Genomic DNA, 17,350 nt, shown 5'->3' with positions numbered 1-17,350 from the left:
TGTAATTATAATAGCCAATTTTGAGTCCTTCTATTCTAATACGTTTTCCAACAAAATGTAAGTAACTCAGTTTGAAATATTTATTTACTCAATATGCAAGTGAATTGCGCTTTCAAATGGCTCTCTAATTTACTTAATACTGTAATCATGCCTTTTAACAGTACACTTGAAAATACATTGCATATGTTTATAGACAGTAATGAACAAAATGTACAACATTTGTTTGTCTCTATATTTCAGGAGCTTCATAGCTGAGATGAAATTTTATGTGAACAAGATTCGGCAAAGTAAGTGAATGATGATTTTGGTATCGTTTTTAATCAATTTAGGGGAACATGTTCTGCAAAGGACTATATATGATAAGGGCCTAAAATGGCCCCCTAAAATGAACATCATCATTTTACTATCATTCTTTGTTTTCTGAGTACAGATATGTATGTGATGTGTTTACCTAATATTCATTTTGGTTCAAGTGCCCACAATTTAGAAATATGACATTGTAAAGACAACCTCTTCCCGCCATTTTTGCCTTTTTAGCGTAAAACAGCTTGTTTTCAAGCAGTTTTTCCTTCCGAAAACATAGAGCGCATTCTTGAACAAATAAGATATTTTAATCAGAGATGTATCAAGCCAAGACTAATAAGTGACAAAAAAATTTTCCTTGTTCAAGCATGCGCTCTATATTTCCCATTTGTAAATAGATAAGAAAAATGTCAATTCTTGGCTGATTTTGATTGAATTATAGAAATGGCGTCAATTCTGACGTCATATACTGCCAGTGAGTGCAAATAAATCAAATAAATAGATGAAAAATATATTTTATATCAGCTCTTCTAAAAAATAAATTCACATTTTTTTGTACCCGAAACACTTAAAAAATGGCGAATTATGGGGGCAAAAGGACAATGTGCGGTATGGTCAAATATCTGCCCCCGATTTCAACCAATTATTGAATAGTATCGTATGAAAATGAAATCTTCACAAATCATTGTAAAGAGGATGCCTATAACTTTAATCTTGATTTTAGTCATCATTGCTCACTCGCTGTTTATCTATGACGCACTTAAATGACCTAATTCCCGCAAATTTGCAAACAAATGAAGATATTCTCATTTTTGCTCTTTATTTTGCATTCGGAAGTATAGAGCACAGGTCTGCTCAAGTGCGATTTTAACATATGTTTTTCTTCAGATAGTTATACATATTATACTAAAAAATGGTACTTGAGCAAGCCCGCGCTCGATGTTTCTCAGTCGATAAACCATCGGAAAACACCCATATTTTGCTACAAAACATCAATTTTTCAAAATAATGCAATATTCATGACGTCATTTCTACATTATGACGTCACTGTGGTGATAACCTTTTACACCTTTATTTTCAATATGATTTTAACTATCTTTCACCTTATTTTAAAGCTCTTTCTAAAACTTTGATTTTGGGGGGCAAAAATTGCATAAAACCGCACTTAGTCCTTTAACTCTTATTATATATAGTTCTTTACTTTTGGTACTAAAGAGTATTTTGTTTCAGACATTCACGCTCGAGAACATGGGTCTAACAAACAGGTAGCCTCCAAGTCGTGTGCCCTCTCCTTGGTACGTCAGCTCTACCACATGGGGGTCATTGAAGCCTACACAGGTCAAACCAAGAAAAAGGATCAAGACAAGGTCAGGATAGAAATGTCAAGGTCATTGCTAAAGAAATAAAAATGTTTGCTTATTTTCATTAAGATTGTGAAATACAATTGATTGATTGAATATGTTTTATTGCATATACATGTACATGTATTTGATAATGCTGTAGACATAAGTTCAATCATCTTAAAAGGTTTCCATAAATTGTTTTTAATCCTGGCATATTAATTTTATGAATATTGCATCTCATTTACAGTTAGAGTTGTATGAGGTGTCAGTAAACCCAGAGGCGCTGGTTCAGGTTGACAGGGCGCTGCAGGAATGGAACATACAGTTTGTTCCCGCAGTAAGTGACTTACCATTACATTCCGTGCTTGTAGATTAATTTTGTTATTGTCCCCTTTTTTTACTACAATGCTACATGTAGATCTACACATAGATCTGAATTGATGTTGAAAAGAAATCTGACAAACATGCTGCTGTGAGAAACTGAGCAAAATCGTTAACAAACAGAACTGCAAGAAACGTTAAATATGATGCAGATGTTAAGATCAAGGAGTTTCCTCCCTCACTTTGTAGCCTGCAGACCCAAGTCACCCCCACTCACTGGTAACCAGGACCACTCTGGAAGAGTTTGAGCCCCAGCCAAAGAGAAACTCCTCGGGGGTGGTACCATGGTCCCCACCCCAGGAAAATTGGAACCCCTGGTCAGCCTGTAACATTGATGAAGGCCCACTAGCCACGGTAAGAGAAATAAATCAGGGAAACTCTTAGTACATGAACTGTTTGTTCTAAGAAAAATAATTTCAAATGATAATTTTAATGAAAAAATTGGTAATTTTGAATGAAATAACTCACTCAAAAAACATTGAACTTATATTTTTGATACATTTTACATCCACCGTCTATCAAATCTGTGAAACAAATTTTAACTTAAAACTAGAAAAGAACACATTTGAAAGTATTGAAATAGGAGATCGGAATAACATGCTAATGACGTGTTGTGTGTATGTATTTCTTAGGCAACCATGCATCAAATAAGTGAGGATCTGTTTAACAACTCGGAACAGTCAAGGAATCACAATGAAAATCTTAAAATGGTGAGTAGAGAGTTTATTAATGAAGAACTTAAATATGTTGCAGCATAATTTGGCCCTTGTTCTTGCATCTTATACATGTGTGTTTTGGGTTTTGTTTAGCCATTTTGTTTTAAAGGTTGTACAATGTGCATGTACATTTATATGTTCCTGTATGATCAGGTAACTCGGATATGAATGGTGTTGTATGAAAGTATTTTGAATATTTGATACTGAATACACGATAATACCAACTTTTCTACATGTAGCAATGGAATACTATTAAGTTTTAGAATAAAATATAAAAATATGACAAGCACTCTATTCTTTCAGATGATGGAAGAGCGCACCCATTTACCTGTGTATCAGTCACATGATCACATCCTTCAGGTGATCAAGAACAGTCCGGTCACTCTGATCCGTGGAGAAACAGGCTGCGGGAAAACCACCCAGGTAATATGCTATCCATCACTAACACCTTAAATGTCTTTACATAATGTTCACTTAATTGTTAACTAAATGAAGCATTTAACTATGAATCCATGAAACCACATTTTGCGCAAAAGTGTGTGATTATACACAAGATAAAACAGTTGATAACTTTAACTTCTTAAAATTTCCTTAAAAGTTTAGTTTCAATGAATAATTAATTGGAATAAATTTAAAGATATGATAATTTGAAGTACCGGGGTACTGGTGAATCCTTTCTCCAGATGCGTTTTAGGTGTAGCAGAGAATGGTACTGTGGTTTCATTAATATTCGAGGGTATCAATTTTCGTGGATAAAGTAAAAATCACAGTTTCAAGGATACGTAAATTCGTGGCCAACCGGCATATCAATACAAAATATTAATAGAAATTGCACTTCAATGAACATTTAATTTCGTGGATCAACTTAACAACGAAATCCACGAAAATTGGTATTCAACGAATATTGATGAAACCACAGTATCTGGATTCACAAAGCTCTATTATAATATGATGTTGATGCTACATGTATAAGATTAGTGTTATCAACAAAAGATTTCTCTCCTAGGTACCTCAGTTTATCTTGGATAATGCCATTGAGATGGGTGTTGGAGCAGATTGTAATATAATTATCACTCAGCCACGTAGAATTTCAGCAGTGTCTATTGCTGAGCGCGTTGCTCAGGAGCGCGGGGAGGATTTGGGTGTGAGCACAGGGTACAGTGTGCGATTTGAATCTATATTCCCAAGGTACTATGGAGCCATCTTGTACTGCACTGTGGGTAAGGGGACTTGATTGATTCATTTTTGTGTCGCTTTATCTCTGTGTAAACATATTATTATAGAACTTGCACAAAATATTTCTTTTTGTTTTGGATAGGAACCTTACTTAGAAGATTAGAAAATGGGATGCGTGGCATATCCCATGTGATTGTCGATGAAATCCATGAGAGAGATATTAACGTAAGAAGGAAAATTCCAAACTATTATTTGTACTTGAATGCAGATAAATATCTCATTTATAGAAGAATGACATTTACAATTAAAAAGTTGTTTATGTACAATAAATTTTGTAAAATGGGAGCACCTGCTGTATTTGTTCTCAGACTGACTTTCTGTTGGTGTTGCTGAGGGACATGGTACATGCCTACCCACAGCTGAGGGTCATTCTGATGTCTGCCACGGTGGACACGACTCTGTTCACCGAGTACTTTGGGAACTGTCAGGTGGTGGAGGTGTATGGACGCACACACCCTGTTCAGGGTAAGAATCTCGCTTAAGTGTAGGAACAGAATGTTTCCATAGGGGTTCAGTTAGGGTTCACTGACAGACTGAGCTACAAGTATGAATTGAAGAATTGTTACAGGTTAAGCTGGTGTATCAACTTGGACATTATACCTTATAAAAAAAATTCAAGAGATTAAGAAAATGCTTGTAAATTCATTATGATGTAATTATCATATACATTTTAAGGGGGCTGGATGGGCGTAGCTATTTTTGAATTGTATTGATCTCCTTTTTAAGAAGAGCCTTGTATAAAGATAAAGGAAATTACTAAAATTTAAAAGCTATGTGGAATTTTTCTTTACTGAATAATAGTTTAAAATAGCTAAACAAATCATATCTAAAAAAATTAAGGTAAATCTGATGATTTGTTGAACACTTAGCTTCCCAGGACATGTACAGGTGACACTCGATGACTCGAACTTCGATCTTTCGAAGTTCTTGATCTCTGGAAGTGAGCTCATGGTCTCCATTTTTTTCTCCATATAACTAAGTAAATTTACTCTTGATCTCTCGAACTCCGATCTCTCGAAGTTCTTGATCTCTTGAAGTAAATCTTGGGTCCCGTTATACATATTTCATTGTTTTTCACTCTTGATAACTCAAAGTGGTTGCTGTGTACACACGCGGGCGATTAAGCGTATAATAATAGCTCCGCGTGGACCTTAATGGATGGTCGAGTGAACTCCTGGGGGCTGGCGTGGTAGTGTTAATTGATTGATTACGTAAGTGACACTACCCCTTGCTTCCTTCAAAGGGTAGATAAGTAATTTGTAACTGATCTAATAATTTCAACAACTTACAGTAAACCGCTCTCTATTTAAAATATTCTATGATTTTAAAAGATAACATGATATACTAAAAGTTTTTTAACGTGAAAAATAACACTTAATAACCACACAAGTATAAGTTCTGTATTGTTTAAACTGAAGTAGTGTAGCAGAAAATACGAATGAAACCATCATTATCATGTTAGACTATCCTTCCATGTTATAAATATAAACTTCCGGCTACTATAATTAGAACCAAATTGAGCGGAACAAAAATTTCGGGATTTTTTGAAACTTTCGAACTCTTGATCTCTCGAAGTTTAATCATGGTCCCCTGAAGTTCGAGTTATCGAGATTCACCTGTATATACAATGTTCATGTTCATTGACACTGTGTTCACAAAAAAAAACCCAGTAAATCTGATTTTGATGTCTGATAATGAAGTTGTCTATTACAGAGTATTATTTGGAGGACTGCATACAGATGCTGGGATTTATTCCACCACCCAGTGATAAAAAGAAGAAGAAGGACAGGGATGAATTGGGAGAAGAGATGGATCAAGAGGTCAAATACCTATTTACTCAAATTGTTATAATTACTTTTGTACATCAAAGTGTTTGCATTAAATAAATATATTTATTAGTAGAAACATGATTTAAATTTGTGGTTAGTTTTAACTTTGTGTCTTTTATATATCATTCAGGAAAATTGTAATTTATTGGTGAACAATGAATACTCTGAGCAGACAAGGCGTGCAATGGCCATGCTGAATGAAAAGGAGATGTCGTTTGAGTTGATAGAGGTCTGTTTTTGAGTCAGAATTACAGCCATCTTTTACAACAAATTATGATTTTCAATAATGTTGTTGTGATGAAGACCTTTATGGAAGAGCCCATTTTTTGCAGGCTCTCATTAAATACATCAAGACATTGAAGATACCAGGTGCCATTTTGATTTTCCTGCCTGGATGGAACCTGATTTTTGCATTGCACAGATATCTTGAGACCCACCCAGAATTTGGTAGGGCAGCATATTACTGATATTGTGTACCGTTATTGGTGTTTGTTATGACATTAATGCATATATTTTGAGCTTTTCTTTTAACATTAGATATTTTAATTATTGATTTGTATCATTACAAGTATTACCAGGTATATAGTTTTATCAGAAATGTTAATCTTTTGAGGAGAGTTAATTTGTCACTGCATTAAAATGGTCAAAAATGTGTACTACTACTAGGAGTAAACAATCAAAGCATGAGATTTCAAACTATATTCCTTAGGTACTATTATCATTTCAGTACTTTGATTTGTAAATGGCATGCATCTGTTTATTCTATAAGGTGGCCCAATGTACAGAGCTTTGCCACTCCACTCACAGATGCCCAGAGAAGACCAAAGAAAAGTGTTTGAGCCAGTCCCTGAGGGGGTCACAAAGGTATATATCACACAGGAAACAGTCATTCTCTTAATTTTAACTATAAATTTTAATTATAGAAAAGACAAGTTCAGAAGATGCATATATTGTCTATACAGAAATAAATTGAATAGAATGTTTTGTTACAGAAATTTGTTTTAGTAATACAAATGTATATAACCTGTCCTTAGATATGTTCTATTCATGCATGTTGATAGCTCTATGTTGGTGTGTATTTTGCATTCTATATTTTCTAGTTATTTACAATAGTATATATGAGTATATATATGTAGAGATCCTTATTACGGTATCTGTTTTGATTTTAGATTATCCTGTCCACTAACATTGCTGAGACCTCTGTCACAATCAATGATGTTGTGTACGTGGTCGATTCATGCAAGTAAGTAATACTTCATATTGATCACATGTAATAAGATTTGACTGTAAAAATATGATTTACATGTACATGTATTTCTTAAAATTTAAATAGGGCTTTGAACTTGCAATGTCAAGATGTGAATACTTTATATAATTGTGCCGTGCTTCTATGTCCTGTCTTAGATGTGAATGTCCTGTTAGGATGTCAATCGTTTGGACAAAAGTATTATATATATATGAGACAAGTGGGTGTGAAAATAATGTGAAAATGATTGCTTTGTTTTATTTGTAAACAGAGCCAAGATGAAGTTGTTTACATCCCACAACAACATGACAAACTATGCCACGGTGTGGGCCTCCAAGACGAACCTGGAACAGCGGCGGGGAAGGGCCGGGCGTGTCAGACCGGGCTTCTCCTTCCATCTCTGTAGCAGGGCCAGGTTTGAGAGGTCAGTTTTAATAAACTTTACTCTGAGAAATTTTAGTTTTTAGTCACAATCTTTTTTCTTTAAATTTTTTAAACCAATTTTTATTATTTTTACTAGTATCATACCCTAAATGAGTACTGTAAACAACAATGTAGGGGCAATTATATTCAAGTGCTGCTCCGATTGTTTTTATCTGCTTAGTTAAGTACATTGTAATGTATTTCTACCACAAATCTATAAGCAAGAGATCTTTCTTTCTCTCTCTGCAATTTTAACCTTGGATTTGAAGTTGACTGGAAACCCTCAGTAATATCTCTATTGGTTTATGGTGATCCATAGATTTCAGTAATCTTTTGTAATATTTGCTTCAATGTTAGTTTGCAGTAGCTGTTGTGAGGCATATTGTTTCATAAGCACTGCTTGTTTCTGTATGTGATTAGATTAGACCAGCATACCACTCCGGAGATCTTCAGGACCCCCCTCCATGAGTTGGCCTTGGCCATTAAGCTTCTGAGACTTGGACCAATAGGTTCATTCCTAGCTAAAGCTGTAGAACCTCCTCCCATTGATGCTGTCATTGAGGCAGAGGCTCTTCTAAAGGGTAGGTGTTGTCCAGATATAAATTTTAATTAACCGAGTTTCATGCAGTAAATCCTATTTTAGCCATGTAATGTATGTTCATAAGAAAGATAACAAAAGATACTGGTACATATTTGTCAATGGCTAACTTCATCAGGGTTTAAGAATACATGTAGTACATGTGTTAAATTGAATCATTGATTTTCTTTTAGAAATGAGAGCTCTGGATAGCAATGATGAGTTAACTCCCCTGGGGAAGATCCTGGCTCGACTTCCTATTGAACCAAGACTGGGCAAAATGATCATCTATGGCTGCATATTTTAGTAAGTAATATATGCATTTATTGATTAACTATAGGAGTGTATTTAAAGTTGTTATATACTGGTAAGTACATTTTTTTTTTAATTATATCTCAAACTTCAGTTTTAACCAGGCACATGTTTTTTGAGTTCAGTTCTTTCATATGTACATGTACAAGTATATTTCATTAATGTTTGTAAAAATTATTAAAAGTTGAAATGTGCTTATTGCATCATAAGATGAGGCTTGCAATTCTTTATAAAGTATGATTATTGTAAACCTTTATTTTAACAGTTGTGGGGATTCGATGTGTACCATTGCTGCCAGCACTACGTTTCCAGAGCCTTTCATCACCCCCACCGACCGCAAGCGTCTGGGATGGGTCCATAAGTCCTTGGCAGGAAATCGCTTTAGTGATCATGTAGCATTGCTTAATGCTTTCAATCTGTGGGAAGAAGCCAGGTAAAAGAAGAAGTCTACAATACATGTACATATAATGCAGTTTCTTAATTGATTGTTTTCCTTTTTAGCTCACCGAGACGAAGTCAAGGAGAGCTTATGCTATACCCTCGGCGTCGGCGTCGGCGTCCGGACCTGGTTAAAGTTTTTGTTGCAGGTCCTGTATCTAACCTATTACTTGTCCTGTCTTCACCAAACTTGCATGGATGATGCATCTGGACCTACTTATGGACTTGAAAGACTTGGATGCTGAATCTGGGTCCTAAATTTCAGATGCTGGAGGAGGTTAAGGTTGTTGGACCAGGTTAAAGTTTTTGTTGCAGGTGCCCTTTGATAGCAATATCTTAGTTACTGCTGGTCCGTACTTCACCAAACTTGCATGGATGGTGTGTCTTATGATACTGATGCACCAGACAGGTTTGAGTGCTGAATCTGAGCTATAGGTTGCGGATGCTGGAGGAGGTTAAGGTTTTTGGAGCAGGTTAAAGTTTTTGTTGCAGGTGCCCATTGATAGCAATATCTAAGTTACTACTGGTCCTAACTTCACCAAACTTGTATGAATGATGTGTCTTATGATACTAATGCACCTGACAAGCTTGAATGCTGAATATGAGCAATAGGTTTCGGATACTGGAAGAGGTTAAGGTTTTTAGAGCTGGTTAAAGTTTTTGTTGCAGTTGCCCTCTGATGATTATATCTTAGTTACTACTGGTCCTAACTTCACCAAACTTGTATGGATGGTGCGTCTTATGATACTGATGCACCTGACAAGCTTGAATGCTGAATCTGAGCAATAGGTTTCGGATGCTGGAGGAGGTTAAGGTTTTAAAAGCTGATTAAATAAAGTTTTTGAAACAGGTGCCCTCTGATGATGATATCTTAGTTATTACTTGTCCTTACTTCACCAGACTTCCATGGATGGTGTGTCTTATGATACTGATGCACCTGACAGGCTTGAATGCTGAGTGTGAGCCATAGGTTTCGGATGCTGGATAAAGTTAAGTTTTTTGGAACAGGTCACAAGTTTAATAGATGATAGTACTATTTCAAACTTGCATAGTTGATTTAACTGTAATATGAATGATTCGCAGAGGTAACTTCAGATGCAGAGCTTGATCTCCATTATCAAGGATGCTAAAAAATAAATCTTAGTTATTACAGGTCCTGACTTCACCAAACTTGAATGTATGGTGTGTCTTATGATACAGATGCACCTGACAGGCATGGATGCTGAATCTGAGCTATAGGTTGCGGATGCTGGAGGAAGTAAAGGTTTTAATTGCTAGTGCCCTCTGATGATGATATCTTAGTTATTACTGGTCCAAACTTCACCAAACTTGCATGGATGATGCGTCTTATGATACCAATGCACCTGATGGGCTTGAATGCTGAATCTCGGCCATAGGTTTCGGATGCTGGATGAGGTTTAGTTTTTTGGAACAGGTCACATGTTTTATAGATGAAAGCTTGCATAGTTGATTTAACTTTATTATAAATTAAACGCAGAGGTTGCTTCAGATGCAGAGCCTGATCTCCATTATCAAGGATGCTAAAGAAATCTCCTACCTCACTCAAACCAGCTTGATAGATAGATGTGTTTGTTGATAAATGATATAACATGATTCCTATGATATTGTATGATATGAAACAATATTGTTTGATATGATACAATATGATATCATATGTTATATTATAAAAAGTTATACGATATGATATGATATTGTATCAATTTTTTTGATATTTTATGATATGATATTGTATCATGATATTGTTATGTATAGTATTGTATATTATGATACAATATTGTATAATATTATATTGTATTTTTAATTTATTATTTTATCACATGGTACAATTGCATAAGATATTGCAAAATATTATATTGTATCCTATGATACAATATTGTATTTTCTATAATATTGTATCATACAATATTGTATAATATGATATTGGTTTCAGTAATATAGAATTATATCACATGAAATTGTATTATATGATATTGTAATATTATATAATATTGTATCATACGATATTGTATGATATGATATTGGTTTATATTATAACTTATTAGGTTAGTGACTGACTCACTACAGAAATATATTGGGTTGATCAATCTCATAGATGGCGAGGCGAAGCCGAGCCGTCTATGAGATTGATCAACCCAATATATTTCCGTAGCGAGTCAGTAACTAACCTAATAAGTGTTTTGTTTTCCCGAGGACTATCAAGCAACATATTATAGCATTGAATCATGATTTTTTGAAGTATACACTCTCATAACTGCAGCGATGTGTGCATACAAATTGAGTAACGTGCGTTAGCGCGTTATGAAAATTTGTATGCACACACCGCTGCAGTTATGAGAGTGTACGTCAAAAAATCATGATTTAATGCTTATATTTACATTTTTTTAACTTCTTGCCTTGTCTGCAAATGTGATTCATACCTTAAAATTCCTATCTTATCCTAAGGGTAAGTCAATATTAATGGAAGAGCCACAGTAACAGCTACAAGCGTGAACTTTGATTTTCGCTTGTGACGTTGCAGTTTACAGCGTTCAACGTTTGTGATGTCATAATAAAACTCGTCAATTTGACCTTTGACTACTTGTTGCATTTAGAGGCATTTAAACATCACGGAATTTAATGGAAAAACACAGTAGAATGTAAATATTCATTGATAAATAGCGGTGATCTACGCAAAGTCATGTAACGTTATACAAGATGCCTTACATCTCGTCCAATTAAACTCATTTTAACAAAATTATCAATACCACCTTTCAAATACGCTTTAAAAATCTTCGCTTCACCCATATTACAATGTTTTGTTGCTATTCAATTTTAAACCTCTGCAGAGATTTGAGCAAATTTAGACGCTGTCATTTTGTTCTGCTCCAGACACAACAATGTGACGTCAATATTCAAAGGGCAACTACTCTAATTTAAAAATAATTCCAAAGGGCCACTACTCTAAATATTTTAAGGACTTACTGAACACGATTTCTGTGTTAAATAATATGAATAATCGAGATGAGTAGGTGAGGCGGCAGCCAATGACGGCCATATTGCCTAATATTAATCCTCAACGAACCTACATAGAGATATATGAGGCAACCACGTGCCATGTTTAATCCAATGAAAATGTGACATTTCAGTGCGAGGGAAAACAAAATATATTATCATATCACATGAAATTGTATTATAATATTGTAATATAAATTATTGTGTCATATGATACTATATGTATAATATAATAATGTATTTTATAATATTTTACTTTATCACATAATATTGTATCATTTGATAAGATACAATGTTGGAATCAAATTCTATTGTATTATATGATATAATATCATATAATGTATCAAATATGTTTCAGTGTAACTCAATACAATATCATACTATATTATACAATATAATATCATGTTTCAATGTTATGATGTATTATGTAATATGATATTGTAATATAATACTATATTGTATTATATTTTATGATATTGTATTATGTGATCAAATACAATTAGGTATAACACAATACAATGTCATATCATATGTTACAATATCATATCTCATTATTGTTTATTACAGTATTTTATTGTATTATATGATATGTATTATAAATATGACATGATGCAATATTTAATTTTATATCATTGAATTGATTAACATATGAACATATGATTATCATAAAAAAATTTATCAGATGATATACGATATTTTGTCAAAACAGAATCCATGAATATCCAAGATCATAAAGTATGATTTTCATATAAAATGATAAAGGTGGTCTTATGAAGGTGATGTCTCATAAGGGTGATGCTCCGTCTCGGTGAGCTTAGTAATCTATGATTACCTATGTTTATGAATATTTTATCTATATGGGTAATACCATACATTTGACTTACCGGTATATGAAGTGCCAGAATTACCTGTTACATGATATGTTTGTATGATGTACACACTCTGTGTTTAACCATGCAGGAGTGGAGGCGAGCAGAATGAGATGTACTTCTGTGACCAGAAATCTCTGTCCATGCAGACTCTGAGGATGACCTTCGAGGCCAAGCGGCAACTATGTGACATACTGATCAATGTTGGATTCCCTGAGGAATGTCTGACCCCACAGGTGTTCAACTTCACTGGTCCAGACAGAAATCTAGACATGGTAAGAATTCTTATTTATACTGATAACGAAGGATGTTGAAGGTACATTAGTGTCTCTATCTCTCTCTTTGCAATGAGCATTCAGCATTATTAGTGGGTAAAAGACATTGCCATATTTGTAATACTTTTTCTCTTAAATTTTATTTCACATTGCAGGTCATATCTCTGCTGTGTATGGGGTTGTACCCCAACGTGTGTTATCATAAGGAGAAAAGAAAAGTGTTGACAACAGAGAGTCGTGCAGCCTTAGTACACAAGTCCTCTGTCAACTGCACAAACAAAGATATCAAATTCCCTTCACCTTTCTTTGTCTTTGGGGAAAAGGTAAGCATGTTAAACATTCAACAGCTGAGATTCACTGAATAATTTACATAGAATATTGTTGACAAAATTGGAGATGTGCTTTGTGTTCTTTACTTTGCAAGTTGTAAGCATTTAACTTTCAAGTTGTGTCCAAATAACAGATTCGCACCCGAGCTGTTTCATGTAAGCAGATGTCTATGGTGTCTCCACTGCAGCTGCTGATGTTTGCTGCCAGAAATGTTACACTGGAGGAAGGCAATATTGTCCTAGACAAATGGTATGAAGTAGTCATTTTAATCTTACTTTCATGATAATATGATTAAATTATCATCTCATAAATTTACATGTATATAGTCATGTAACAAGGTATAAAATGATGGTGATAAAATACTGTAGATTCCGAATCAAATACAGGAAATTAATATCTGTGTAAAATGGTGAGAAGGGCCCTTCGCAGATTTTAAAACCTTGCTTTCATTTTTCGGACAGTTTAAACTGTGTGAAATTATGATAAAAGTTTGATGCTCACAATTCTACATTCTTACAATTTGACGCAAAATAGTGGACTTCCGGAATTAAATACTGTTCTGTGAGGAATCTACAGTCTGCATCAAAATGTTGAAGTAACACTATACATGTATTTTTCATGATTATATAGGATAAATTTGAAGATGGAGTACGAGGCTGCAGCAAAGATAGTAGCCCTTCGGCCGCCACTGGAGGCCCTGATAGTGAGGATCACAAACAACCCTGAGGGAATCCAGAATCCAGGGCCCCAGGAGGAGACCCTGATGTCAGCGGTCCGGTCCCTGTCCAGACCCAGCACCGGGAGATTCAACCTCAGCAGTGAGGGGGAGTCAGGGTAATTATAAAATAATAAAACCTTACTCAATAACCAGACGAGCTGTACAAAGAGACAGCTGAAACATTGGGGTGCAAATACTGTAATAGCAGAAAATGAACTTGCAGAGTTCAATTTCACTTTTTTAAAAGAAATATTAGTCCAGCAAATTCATTTTCAATTTCTTAAAATTTAAAGAAATATTTTGAAATTTACTGAGAATGTAAAAACAAAATGTGTTTCCATTTACATTTTACATTTAAAGCGGAGCTTTAATTATCAAATAGAAATAGACTCTTTTGAATGAATACTGCTACATGTACCAATGAATTTAACAGAGGAACATGTTGATATCATTTCTGTTACAGGGAACCCCCTCACAAGATGGCTCGGTTCGGAGGCCCCCCTAGAGGTGGGGGTGGATACAGAGGAGGATATGGAGGGGGAGGAATGTCCAATTATGGAGCAGGAGGGGGATATAGAGGATTCAGAGGCAGCCGAGGGGGAGGAGGAGGATTTGGTAAACTGAACATAAATGCATACTGTACATTACTTATGAGACAATGGGTATATACATAATGACTGAAGATCTGTCATTAATCTGATCCAAGGTTTTCCTTATATACAGGGAAAAGTCTATAACTTAATTCCATTAATTCTGCATTTCCATAACTTATCATTAGTAAGAAATTAACTGGCACTAAGTGAAAAGAGTGTTATATCAGATATTTGAATGTATTTGATTATGCTTAACCAATACCATTTTTACCATTTCTTATGTATAAATGGTTTAGGGGTATTATTCAATAGATTTTAGATATCATTTATCAATATAAAAGTTGTTGAAATATTTTTTGTTACAAGAGGTATTGATTTAATCAGATCTGAAAATCATTTTTCCAGTTTGTATCAGTAAGGATAGCAAGCATCTTGTTTTCTGAAGAGTACTTGTTTATTTCAGGGGGAAGTCGTGGATATAGTGGAGGCGGTCGTGGATTTGGTGGGGGAGGATATGGAGGGGGCGGGGGAAGAGGATACGGGGGTGGAGGTGGAAGGGGATATGGAGGCGGAGGAGCCCGAGGCTTTGGAGGTGGTGGCGGTGGGAGGGGGTTTGGGGGAGGAGGATTCCGGGGAGGAAGAGGGGGATTCCGCGGGGGCTACTGAAGATCATCATTGTTCTGGACTGATTCTTGACTGTATCGTGACAATAATTTGTGCAATTTTTATTGACTTTCATGTTAACTTCTGTAAAATTTTGTTCATATATGCATTAAAAGTTTTGTATGTTGAAAACATAGATATATATGTTGAATGAATAAAGCATCCTCAAAGCCTTTCTTTGTTGTTTTCAAAATGTTCTTTAGTATCCCAAAATAACGTTTCACCTGTGCTTGCATTAAAAATACTCAGCATTCGATTTCTTAATACTTTTTATTCAATTCATGTCCTAAAGTGAATGGCATTTAAAGACACATTGCATTTAGTTAAGGTAATAAAACTTAAGATTATAAAAAAAAAAAATCTAGAGCGTCTATTTATTCATTTTGCATCTGTTAACATTAAAAATATTTAAGTGTGAATTTTAAAATTTATATGTACTTACACATGTAATTATGTTTTCCAAGTTCAGTAAAATTAATTTCAAGATAACACTTGAGTCTTGAGTTTGATGGTTGTCTGTATTTAAATAATAACAAATCAACCATTTTCTTCACAAGTTATATTTTGGAAATTCACACACCACCAGAATTACAAGTGGATGAGGAAACTATAGGGCGTAACGTTAACCTGTCGCAGTTCAATTATAAGGCATCGATGCAATGAAAATATGTAATTATAATTACATTTTCCAGTCTTTTTCTATGATAACAAATCAAATTGTAACATACAGTTCAATATTTTCATAAAATTGGGGCGCAAGTAGGGTTTGCACAATTATAAAAAATATAACCTTCAAATGTCAATAATTTAATATTTAATTGTACAACTGCTTAAATTAAATGTATATAAATACTAAGGAGTCATTTTTGTATATTATGAGGTCATCATAATAGGCGTGATCAAATCACAGGTGCTTGAGGACAGGATCAACCACCCCCCCCCCCCCCAAGATTATAGACCCCCGGGACTTTATTATTTTTTAAAATTAAATTATCCTTTAATGACATATTTCTAATCTAATTTATACATTCATTGCCCAAAATAACCTAAAACAAATATTTTTTAAAAATCAGACCCTCTATACGTACAGAGGGTCTGATTTTTTTAAATGTTTGTTTTATGGGGAGTTGATCCTGTCCTCAAGCACCTATGGTCGTTAAAAACAATTTCTGTGCAAAAGACAGATAGTGAATTAGATTTGTTGGATATTTAATTTCGCGGAAAATTGAATAGTTATTATTCACCGTAAACAACCCCTAACGCGGGGGAGTCGACAAAAAGTAGGGGGGGGGAGTCGATTCAAACGCATGGGGGAGTCGATTTTCTTCGCTTCGGAGACGGGAGGAATTTAGGTCACGCCTTTTGTAGGTATTTATAAGAAGTATTTACAAAAAAAGATATACATGTACCGCACGGAAGACAGCGATAGTCAAACTTTGTGTCGGTCATTGGTCCGAGTTCTCTATGCGTCTATAGTAGTCTCAAACACTTCGAAATTATTTGACAAATTTCAAATTCACGGTTATCTGGTTATCGGGTGGTCAAAATATGCATGATTTGTAAAATGTACGACTTGCTTTGTGTTACAGTTAGTTGAAACAGTCGAACAAATGATCAACCTTGTAAGTGCAATAATCAAATCCTAACAAATCTTAGGAAAAAATGAATAATCAAGACATTTTCTGTTCAGATGTAACGGTAACGTAGGGGGGAGTCGATTTTTAGAAAACAGAACGCATGGGGGAGTAGAAAAATTCAATTCAATTCAATCTATCGGGAATGTTCAACTTATATTTTCATAAAGAATTACGAGGTCTATAAAAGTCGACTTTATCTAATAAATAAAATGGTTTAACTTATTCACAGATACTTAAGCAATAAAGACAGGTACATGTACTACTCATGTTTTCCATTTAGTTTCGTATTTTGTTTTTATTTTATTTTTAAATTGAATTAAAAAAGAATACATTTATTAAAAGGTATTTTCTTTCTATTTCTTAAAAAATATATATAGTTACGCGAACTATTGAAACGAACCACATGTGTGTGAACGTATTCATAAACATTTAATTGACTTTGAAGAACT

General features: G+C 34.5%; 1 protein-coding gene across 3 annotated transcripts in view; it reads left to right on the top strand.

The window, feature by feature from the left end:
• LOC128188315 (ATP-dependent RNA helicase A-like) overlaps positions 1-15,437 on the top strand; it is a 31,840-nt gene extending 16,403 nt beyond the window's left edge. For all 3 annotated transcript variants that reach the window (XM_052859290.1, XM_052859292.1, XM_052859291.1), the window contains 24 exons: positions 241-287; positions 1,534-1,670; positions 1,894-1,983; positions 2,217-2,381; positions 2,660-2,737; positions 3,047-3,166; positions 3,750-3,963; positions 4,062-4,144; positions 4,288-4,444; positions 5,693-5,799; positions 5,939-6,037; positions 6,141-6,255; positions 6,578-6,672; positions 6,978-7,051; positions 7,326-7,478; positions 7,898-8,058; positions 8,249-8,360; positions 8,632-8,799; positions 12,777-12,960; positions 13,116-13,283; positions 13,424-13,539; positions 13,921-14,124; positions 14,472-14,623; positions 15,065-15,437. In XM_052859290.1, coding sequence (XP_052715250.1) covers positions 241-287; positions 1,534-1,670; positions 1,894-1,983; positions 2,217-2,381; positions 2,660-2,737; positions 3,047-3,166; positions 3,750-3,963; positions 4,062-4,144; positions 4,288-4,444; positions 5,693-5,799; positions 5,939-6,037; positions 6,141-6,255; positions 6,578-6,672; positions 6,978-7,051; positions 7,326-7,478; positions 7,898-8,058; positions 8,249-8,360; positions 8,632-8,799; positions 12,777-12,960; positions 13,116-13,283; positions 13,424-13,539; positions 13,921-14,124; positions 14,472-14,623; positions 15,065-15,267 — 3,202 coding nt within the window. In that variant the 3' untranslated portion in view covers positions 15,268-15,437. The remainder of the gene's footprint in view (positions 1-240; positions 288-1,533; positions 1,671-1,893; positions 1,984-2,216; positions 2,382-2,659; positions 2,738-3,046; positions 3,167-3,749; positions 3,964-4,061; positions 4,145-4,287; positions 4,445-5,692; positions 5,800-5,938; positions 6,038-6,140; positions 6,256-6,577; positions 6,673-6,977; positions 7,052-7,325; positions 7,479-7,897; positions 8,059-8,248; positions 8,361-8,631; positions 8,800-12,776; positions 12,961-13,115; positions 13,284-13,423; positions 13,540-13,920; positions 14,125-14,471; positions 14,624-15,064) is intronic.
• The last annotated feature ends 1,913 nt before the right edge of the window (positions 15,438-17,350 follow it).

The sequence above is a fragment of the Crassostrea angulata genome, chromosome 6 (genome assembly GCF_025612915.1).
Source record: "Crassostrea angulata isolate pt1a10 chromosome 6, ASM2561291v2, whole genome shotgun sequence".
In the NCBI taxonomy this organism is placed as follows: domain Eukaryota; kingdom Metazoa; phylum Mollusca; class Bivalvia; order Ostreida; family Ostreidae; genus Magallana; species Magallana angulata.
This window is presented reverse-complemented; position numbering and strand designations above follow the sequence as displayed.